The 9,719-nt window shown below is 39.5% G+C and overlaps 1 protein-coding gene across 2 annotated transcripts; it reads right to left on the bottom strand.

The window, feature by feature from the left end:
* Positions 1-1,159: 1,159 nt before the first annotated feature.
* Positions 1,160-9,457, bottom strand: LOC146499772 (sodium-coupled monocarboxylate transporter 1-like). 2 transcript variants are annotated; one of them, XR_014870038.1, is made up of 18 exons: positions 8,815-9,457; positions 8,284-8,403; positions 8,044-8,109; positions 7,885-7,936; positions 7,726-7,793; positions 6,833-6,871; positions 6,290-6,405; positions 6,062-6,202; positions 5,498-5,627; positions 4,284-4,372; positions 4,039-4,148; positions 3,513-3,580; positions 3,256-3,342; positions 2,209-2,423; positions 1,986-2,083; positions 1,820-1,908; positions 1,497-1,737; positions 1,160-1,462 (listed from the first exon to the last, which is right to left on the bottom strand). XR_014870038.1 is itself a non-coding variant. In XM_085136812.1 (17 exons), the coding sequence occupies exons 1-17, from the start codon at positions 9,037-9,039 to the stop codon at positions 1,633-1,635; spliced, it is 1,818 nt and encodes a 605-aa protein (XP_084992938.1). In that variant the 5' UTR covers positions 9,040-9,457; the 3' UTR covers positions 1,160-1,632. The 2 variants fall into 2 exon arrangements, 1 of the variants encoding a protein (XP_084992938.1); XM_085136812.1 differs by having other exon boundaries at positions 1,160-1,737.
* Between the last annotated feature and the right edge of the window lie 262 nt (positions 9,458-9,719).

Raw genomic sequence — 9,719 nt, 5'->3', positions numbered from 1 at the left:
CATGGGACAAACATGGCTGAGGGATAGGAAAGGGAGGAAAAGAAAAAAAGAGGGGAACAGGGACAGTGAGAAAGGGCACTTAAAAAGAAAAAAATCTCCCGGATCACCTGTCGAGAAAAAAAAAGAAAACAAGATATAACAAGAGAAAACAAGCAAAAAAAAGAAAGCAACATAATAAACACAGCACCATCGCATTAATCTAGCTAAGTGTAAATAACAGTAAATATTAAATATTGAATGTTGTTGTGCAGCACCCAGGACCGACAGCGCACAATGTGCTTTGAGGTGGCAGCCAAGAAAGATGTAGTTTGTGTCTGTGAACAGTGAACACCTGTGTGGATCAGCGCTGGTGTCAGTCTCACAGCCATTTAAAAGATACAGTTGGATTCGGAAAAGGGAGGTTCTCATAGGGCTATGAAATCTTACACTGCACCTACAGGTTGTAGACCCACCTTTAGCAGCAATAACTCAAAATAATGTTTTCCTGTGGACTTTTTCAATCTCTCACATTCCTGTGGAGCAATTTTGGTTCCTTCTCTTTTCAGCATTGCTTCAGTTCATTGAGGTTTGCAGGTATTTGTTCATACAGAGCTCTGCTAAGATCCTGCCGCAGTGTTTTAATTGAGCTGATGTCTGGAGTTTGGACCACTGCAACACCAGACTCTTCTTTTTTGGCCATTCTGGTCCAAGCTTTAACTGTTGGCCAGAAAGATGGTTTCATATCTTACTCTTGAATACGTTGGCATACAGAGGAGTTTGATTGACTCTGACTGCAAGGTGCCCGGGTCCTGTAGCTGGAAAACGAGCCCAAATTGTAACCTCTCCACCACCAGGCTTGACAATTGTCATGAGGTGGTTGTATTGAAGTGCTATGTAAAACTTTTGCAAAATGTGGCGGTGAAGGACAATGGTCATGTCGTCTTGTGGTTTGTTCAGATTCCACTTTGTGAGCCTGAACCATGCTGCCATGTTCATTTTTATGAAAAAGAGAGCCTGAGGAGTAGCTCTTGGATTTCTTTTCTTCTTTAAGGTCATTGCTGATGTTCTTCCTCCTTAGAATTGTGTAAAACACATACCTCACTGCTCCAGACTTGCACATTGAATCTGCATTGTGGATTAGTTTTTGTCAGACATAAAATGATGCAGTATGTGTGTCAGATGTCGTTCATCTGATGTTGCATTTTATTAATTTTAAGATACATTAAGCACTAGATTATTTTTTGCTGCTCTAATATGTAAAACCATACCATTAAAGAGGGTGTCATTTCTTTTCACCATTACTGTAGCTTTCAGAGTTTCTTGGCATTTGGGTTAATAAACCAAAGCTAAAAAAGCTTTATGACTCAGTAATAAATAGCATCATCATGTATTCATCACCTAAACTGTTTGTGTGGATTGTATCCTGTGGATGTTTCAGCATCTCTGGCTGGTACATGAAGTGAGCAAAGTCTGCTTTGCCCTCCTGGTCAGAGGAGGGCAACTTTTTACGGAATCACTGGAAAAATAAAAACATTATTGTCTCGCTGGCAACTCAGTTCCTTTGGTCTCATTTCTTATGAAGTCAGATGATTACAATCCTGGATTTGAGCTTTGCAGCAGCTCTGTCATGAAATTCTTCAGCTGTATCGGTTGTTAAAAAGATGAGACACGGGTATCGTTGTCAATTTCCCCATGTGTAGGTTTATTGATTCCATCCTCCTTGTTTGGCTGACCAACATTGTATGTTCCTCCCACGACCTAAGGAAGGTAAAGTACAAGGCAGAATTGAGCACCTGTCTTCAGTCTGTTGCTTTTGATACCTTTGCTCTTCAGCACGTACCCCGTCTTTGACACGTTTGAACAGCTGATAAGAAAGAGTGTCTTCTTTCATTAGCATAAGTCTCGGGTCCACCGTCTCCCTCAATCCCCCTGAAATGATAAGTGGAAGAAACAATAAGAAAATGATATCACAGTTCCAATGGCAAAATCTTTTCTTTTTTTCTTACCTGTCAAAAGACTGATGATTATTCCAACAATAATAGATGTTAAACCTCCAATGACAGCGAAATAAAGGTAGGATGGAGAGTGCCACTGAACCGCATGTCTGGTGGTGAGAGAGATTAGTTTTTTCTCATATGGCCTTTATTTATATTATAGGAAAGCTCGGTCATCCCATCTCACCAGGCAATATTATATTAATTGATCTAACACACACTGAACCACACTTACATGTCATCAGTATTCTGTCCTGGGGTTGTGGTAAAAAGACTTGGTTCTGTTGGCAGTGGGGTAGTCCAGTTGAGACTGCCACCAGTAGTAAAGTTACAACCCTCAGTGCTCAGCGAGAGAGGTCGGGTCATCTCAGGAGGAGAAGGGGATATCAATGCTCCAATGGTCACAGACACACCTGCAGCCAAACCTGCCACGAGGCCCCATAGGCCTCCCTGTGGACAAATATAAGGAGCTTCATGAAATATATATTACATAGACCAATAGTCAAAAATGTTTGTTAGAGTCAAGTGTTACTCAACGCTCAGGCTCATTTTTCAATATTATTTTCAGTTTGACAGCAGAACTATGTAAGCGAAAACGGATGATTTCTGAGTTCATTTATACAGTTCCAAATCACAACAAAACTTGGTTGGAGGCACTTTCTATTGTAAGGTAAAGACCCTACAATCCAGAGAGATGGATTATAACTAGATGATGAATAATAACTAATGATTTGTTACAAAGTGGTGTGTAACCACAGAGAGTGGAAAAAGGTGAGTGAAGAAGAAATGCTCAACCAGCAAGCCCCCATCAACGCCGCGCAACCAAGAGACGGCTCAGCACCTGATCCAATCCTAACAATAAGCTCAATAAACTCAATCTCAACAAATTATAAAATCCTGCGAGTTGGTTCCACTGAACAGGGTCAGTTGATGGGGTTTTACAGCTATGCAGTAAAAACAAACAAACAAAAAAAATAAATAAAAAAAATATGAAGATTATAGTTGGTTTTTAAAGTTATTTGGTAATTGTTATTTTTTTTCATGCCGTTAACATTTTTTAAACATTGAACATTAATAAGGGTGACTTTTTATACTGTAAATACCGTATTAGAAAAAATACTCCCTGCACTATGTTATACGATGACAGGTTGATGCAATACAGTTGAAACAATGATACAAATGTCGATTCTTTCATGCTACCAAGGGCTGATTTTGGCCAGATTTTGAGATCCCTGGAGGTAGAAATTTTCAAATGAAAATACCAAAATGAGAATGGACTTACTTTGGAGTTGACAAATGGACAGAGGACACCCAAACTGAACAGACCGAGTAAAGGACCTCCACAGACCCCACCAATGATGGACACTGCCTGTTTGAAGAGACCTGCAGCTCAAAAAACACTTTAAAAATGGTCGTATTTACTGAGGTGAAAAATGTACTTATTTATGTAACTAACATGCTTTCTAATAAACAACAACAACGTTCCTGAATGTGTTTGCCTGAAAACATTGACAGCTCTGCATTAACAGATCCCTCTACCTGCATCATATGTCCCATGAGTGATGCCAGTCCAGCCATGGCAACGCATACAATTCCAAAAAACACACCTGCAAAAACATCACATCACAAAATGACATTTTTATCAACTACCAGCCACATCCACAAAACAGAGATTAGTTTAATCTAACATAACATGCAGCTTACACTGGGGCAAAAAAAGCATTTAGTCAGCCACCAATTTTGCAAGTTCTCCCACTTAAAAACATGAGAGGACTGTAATTTTCATCATAGATTTTTAAAGAATTTATTTGCAAATTATGGTGGAAAATAAGTATTTGGTCAACAACAAAAGTTCATCTCAGTACTTTGTTATATACCCTTGTTGGCAATGACAGGGGTCAAACGTTTTCTGTAAATCTTCACAAGGTTTTCTCATTTTGTCTCTCATAGTTGAGATATACCTATGATGAAAATTACAGGCCTCTCTTGCACAATTGGTGGCTGACTAAATACTCTTTTGCCCCACTGTATATTATAAACAAACAACAGATAACTTATTATTTACTCAGCCCTTTGGAGATTAAGAGAAGCTTTTTCTCAGACAGTTCAATGCGTGGTTTGATCAGGTCCTCCATGGTCACTGCAGCCATTGCATTGATTGAAGTAGAAACTGTGCTGAACATGAACAAATGAACCATGTTTACTTTGGAGTAATGGACATTACTGAGACTTTAAATGTGGCACAACTTTAAATGTTACAGGCATCATTCATCAGATGAATAAAAATATAACAAATTATGTTGTATGAACCTCAGAGAGGCACTGTATACTGCAGCAAAAAATAGTCCTGGAAGACCTTGGTGATCTGCCAAGATATCCATCACCAAATAAGGCAACAGCTGTAAAGAAAAAAAAACTTTATTGAAAGATCACAAAAACACTTGAATAAAAACAGTGGCACTGTTGGTACATCCTTCGTTTTCTTTGTTTATGTGTAGGGCTGCCACGATTAGTCGACTAGTCACGATTACGTCGACTATCAAAATTGTCGACGACTGATTTAATAGTCGACGCGTCGTTTGAAGCTTTGTAAGATCACAAAAGACGCAGGAATAAGTAGTAGGATTTAAGAGTGTAATAACGGACTGAAACAGAAGATGGCAGCACTGCATGTACAAGGATGTCAGCTGCCATTAAACTCCGAAGAAGAAGTAGCTCTGTCCCAGAATTCATAGCGCAGCCCAGCTCAGTTTCCAACAATGGCGGCAGCTAGTTAGTTTTAATATTACTCTTATTATTCTTTCTGGGTCACAAAATAAACGTTTAACATATTTTCAGGCGAGAATGTAGCTGTGTAAACCTCAAATATCTGCTCAGTTTATCAAGACACCACATACTTTCTAAAGCACTCTGACGTTTTCGGAGACGTCTGTTACCCACTAGCTCGATAGCTAACCGGGGGCAAGGCTCACTAGAGCCGCTGAGAACACCGGACTCCGGCAAATCGTTTTCAAACCCACCACCGTCTTTCGCTACTCAGGTTAAACATGATATATGAGTCATTTAGATAACTTAAAAATGTTATTGTTGGGCTTTTTTAGTATTTTATTTGTTCCTGAGTAAATCGGTTTGGCTGAAATTAAAGTTATAGTTTTTACACAGCTGAATAAACGTCAAGCAGACAGCTGATTATCAGAAGTGTGAGATGCTCGACAATATACTCGGGTGTCCCGTTATCTTTTAGATAGAAAGGAGTTTATTAAACTTCACCGAAACAATCTGCAAATTTCATTAAAATTGAACAAACTATCATCTTGTCTTTATTTTTAGTTAGCACATACCTTAAACACTTAAAGCTGTAAGCTAATGATAGTTATATTAGAGCAGATGCTGCTGGTGCAATAAGCTGTACGTTTTACGTCCAATGGATGATGATCTGATTAGTCGACTAATCGCAAAAATAATCGGTGACTAGTCGATTATCAAAATAATCGTTTGTGGCAGCCCTATTTATGTGTATGTACCTGATCAGGTGATGAAACTTGTCCAGCTTTCCATGGGTCACAGTTCTTATAGAACGAATAAAGACACAGCCCTGAAATCACTGACGATGTCAGGGTGCAAGCTAGGCCTAACACGTTGATGAACAGAGCTCTGAAAAAACACAACACGAAGAAGTGAAGTATGCATACAAAAATCAGTGCAGCATAGCAAACGAGATTATATTTCCTATCACTGTATGCTGATGATGTCATCATTTATCATAGCTATCTTTTCCGAGTTTATGATAAGAACGTGTCATTTGCCAGCAAACCCCACCAATGTAGTGCCTTTGGCTGAATCAGAATTTACATAGATGTGGAAATAGACGTGTCATATATCGTTGTTTTCTTAATTTATTACTATGAGGAACCTTGTACAATGTATTTGCATTAATTCTCTATTAAAACAGTTTGATGGTTATCACTGTGGCCTCACCGCAACAAGATTCTTGGTTTTAGCTTGCTGGTCATCTGTGCCCTGCCTGATTAGTTTGTGTTTTGCAAGCTAAACAGGAAGGAAGGAATATATTCCTTTGAATCACTCACAATCTGGCATGTTTAATGCTCTTGCAGGAGTTGTATCTCTGAACTTGAGGTTGGTAGGTCCCATAAACTGCACTCCAACCAAATGCCCCTCCGATGACTAGTGTCCAAAATGTGTGTCTTCTCAGAGGGTTTATGTCAAAGCTGGGATTACACAATGAAAGGATGATTTAAGTATAAAAGACACACACACACACACACACACACACACACACACACACATATACTCACTCCACAAAGTTAATTCTTCCTCCTTCTTGGGCATCTGACAAGATAGTGGAGATTCCTCCTTTTAAGATCACACATTTGATTATAACAGACATGTAGCCTGCAAACATTATTCCAATCTAGAAGAAAAATCAGAGATTTGTTTGGTTGGCAGATCTGTATTCTGTAACTATGTTGATAGATTTTGGTCCCAGTTATCAAATTCTTGCTAATTTACATGAATACTGCAAAGAATCAAGACATGACTCAAATGTGGTTGTGGTGTCGATAAAATTAGACCAAAACCTGATTGTAATTTAATTCAGTTTTACTTACATAGCATATGGAATATATTTATATGGTTCCAAATCATAACAAAAGGACATTATACTGTAAGATAAAGACCCTACAATCCAGAGAAAACGCCAGTAATCAAATGGCAGTGTGAACAAAAAAACTCCCTTTTAACAGGAAGAAACAACAACGTCAGGGAGGGGCAGCCATCTACCACAACTATTTGGAGGGCATTTGTGTATTTTTTTCATTTTATTTGATCCAGAACCCTACCTGAACAACATCTGTCCACACCACAGCTTTCAGGCCACCCTGTAACAAACGCCACAAAGCAGGAAAAATCTCTGTCAAAAAGGTTAGGAAGCTGTATTTATGAACAGAATGCATAACTTGGAAATATGTGACCGTATTCTGTAGTAGAACATTTTCAGAAAGCACCAGTGATGGGAATAACGGCGTTACAAGTAACGGTGTCACTAACGACATTACTTTTTTCAGTAACAAGTACACTAATGGGGGGTGGGGGGGGCACCGGGCCCTCTGAAAGGACAAGCTATGGAAAAGTGCCAGAGATTAATAACAACTAATGGTTCCACAGACAGCTGTATACCTCTGTTTAATCTGCAGTGGAGCAAAGTGAAAATTTGTTCTGTCTGAAGAGTCACATTTTTTGTGAAGACTGTTGAAAAGCTGAAGTCCTAGATTACCCATGAAAGAGAAAACATTGTGCTCTGTAAACTACAGCAACTGGTTTCTAAGCTTTCAAATGTTTGCAGACTTTTAGAAAAAAAAAAACCAGGTGACGCAACACATTATGCAATCACGGTTTCAACTTTTGACCCTTAGTGATTGCAGGTGAAAACATCAAATTTTAAAAATGGGCACATATTTTTCATGAAACAAAACAAATGATTTGAATTAAATCATCCAAATGAAAACGTCAAGAAATCAGAGGTGATGTTAAATGAGAGATATTTTGTTTTAAAGGGTCAATGGGAAGGGGACCTCATGAATTTTAGGAAAATGTAAAAATTCTCATTTAATCTCTGCTGAATGTGAAAGTGGGGGTCTCTTAAGGTTCCTGGCTTAGTGATGCTCGATGAGGTTCGACTGACAATGTGATGCACTGCAGTGTGTGTGTCGTATGTAATAAATGTTTTACTAACCAGTGCACAATACAAAGTACAAACAGTGGCTGTCGAAATAATCCCACCCCACAGGTTCATACCAGTCACTGCAAAAAGAAGGGAAATTCATTAACAGGAAAACACTCTTGTTCAAGATCCCTTCATGAACTTAACTGCTGTGAACTGGAGCTGACATACCTTGGTTCAAAGCCAGAGCTGGAGCATAAATTACAAGTCCAGTGTAGAGCAACTGTGGCAAAGAGTTAGAAAGTCACAACAACATGTCTCTGCTGATACCAACATAGTTTTATGTGCAGAAGTCAAAGCACTACAAAGATTGAACCACTGGCTTCTTACTACATTAAAAAAGAAGATCGCCATTCCCAGGAGACGGGTGGCTCTGCTGAAACGCAGCTCCAGATACTTGGCAGAGACCAGACAGAGAAAAGACGCATATTGATACTGATACATGAAACTTCTCGTTCCCCTCACTCCCTCCAATTCAAAGCTTGTACTTTGTACACTTACTGACAGGTGTAGCCCAGCCAACAGTTTAAAATATAGCTAAAATAATGTTGAAAACAAAACCACAGTTACCTCATATGTGCTGTTGATGGCCAGTCTGTAGAAAACTGGGAGAAAGATCTCGGATGTGTACACCACTGCTATTACATAGGAAATACTTAAATAGCCAAATATGGCTCCGTAGCGATACACCTACGGACAGGTTGAAAAGCATTTATGGAAACAAAAAATAGCAAAACAGTATCATATAAAGAACAACACAGGCGACGGTGTTTCTTCACCGGGTGCCAGAGTCAGGCTGGTGAACCTTTGCCGGAGATCATTTGAAACGCTGATGCTGCTGATACTGAACGAGCTTTGGAGCAACATATGAACAGTGCTGAACTCTGGTGAGTAACACGAAAACTTTAAATACGTTATTTGATTTGTTTGAAATTGAAAGCGGTGTACTCAAAGTAATGCTCGGTTAGCTGACTCCAGCCGTCTTCTAATGCACAGAAATTACAGTTTTACGCATTTTGTAAAATTCTAATTTAAGCTCTGAATAAATGTTTGTGCGCTGAGGAAGCTGAGTGCAGATCCAGGACAGTCCCGACACGTTACCTCGGCTGGGTTGGAGAGCACAGTGACGGATGACATGTAGCTGGCAGTGAGGGACATCGACACAGCCAGGGCATTGAGTTTTCGGCCCCCAGTTAAAAAGTCCCTGGAGGTTCCTTGTCTCCTGCTTCTCCAGGCGTAATAAAAACCAACAGCAGCAGACAGGAGCAGAACGACAGCAAACACCACATAGTCTGCTGCCACGAGCAAGTGAGCATCCCCGGACATTTTATCAGTCGGAGCAAAACTGAAATGAAGCTAAAGCGTTTATCAGGCAGTGCTTTGTAGATCACTGGGAAGGCGGTGTCATCACCTCCAGGTACTTTATTGAACTGTAAGATAAATTACTCCAGGCGGTGCGCGCACGCGTCCTTTCAGGTTAAGCTCAAAGTTAATGAATAAAGTCTAGAATTTCGAGTTTGAACCCAAACACATAAAAATTGGGTAACAAATAGTGCTTTGTGCCACCACCAGAAAACTGGATGTATGTTTAACGGACCTCTTTCTTGTGCTGTGGCTGGTGGATGTCAGACAGGGACGTGCTCTTTGTCCTGGGATTTGGATCGTTTCTGCAGATTACGCTGTGTTTGCATTTGGAACACCACGTGTATTTGTTCTGGGCCCTCTGTGATATCTGAAGGTTTGATAATCAGTTATTGTCAGGGCTCTGTGTGCGGGCAGGCGGAGAGAAGGATCCAAACGCAGGACTTAGACACTGAACTGTAACTCAAACCTCAGCTTTATTGCTGGCATAAAACAAATAATAAATTGAAAATCAGAAGTAGCTTAAATAAAAATAGTTGAAGTTTTTCTAGTTTGATGTCTTTAATGTGATGATGTTATTCTGATGTGAATAACTTTTTTATTTATGCTCTTTTATAAATAAATATTTTATGAGTATATACATG

Source organism: Neolamprologus multifasciatus, chromosome 17 (genome assembly GCF_963576455.1).
Source record: "Neolamprologus multifasciatus chromosome 17, fNeoMul1.2, whole genome shotgun sequence".
In the NCBI taxonomy this organism is placed as follows: Eukaryota; Metazoa; Chordata; class Actinopteri; order Cichliformes; family Cichlidae; genus Neolamprologus; species Neolamprologus multifasciatus.
The sequence above is the reverse complement of the archived record's forward strand: the minus strand, read 5'-3'. Positions and strand labels throughout refer to the sequence as shown.

What these genes read in the sequence shown, in the direction of transcription:
- LOC146499772 (XM_085136812.1), bottom strand. Translation starts at nt 9,039, where the DNA reads ATGTCCGGGGATGCTCACTTGCTCGTGGCAGCAGACTATGTGGTGTTT. An exon ending in TGTGGACAGATGTTGTTCAG is followed by an intron (nt 6,406 to 6,832) that starts GTAGGGTTCTGG and finishes TTTTTCTTCTAG; the next exon opens with ATTGGAATAATGTTTGCAGG. An exon ending in AAGTTTCATCACCTGATCAG is followed by an intron (nt 4,373 to 5,497) that starts GTACATACACAT and finishes TTTTCTTTACAG; the next exon opens with CTGTTGCCTTATTTGGTGAT.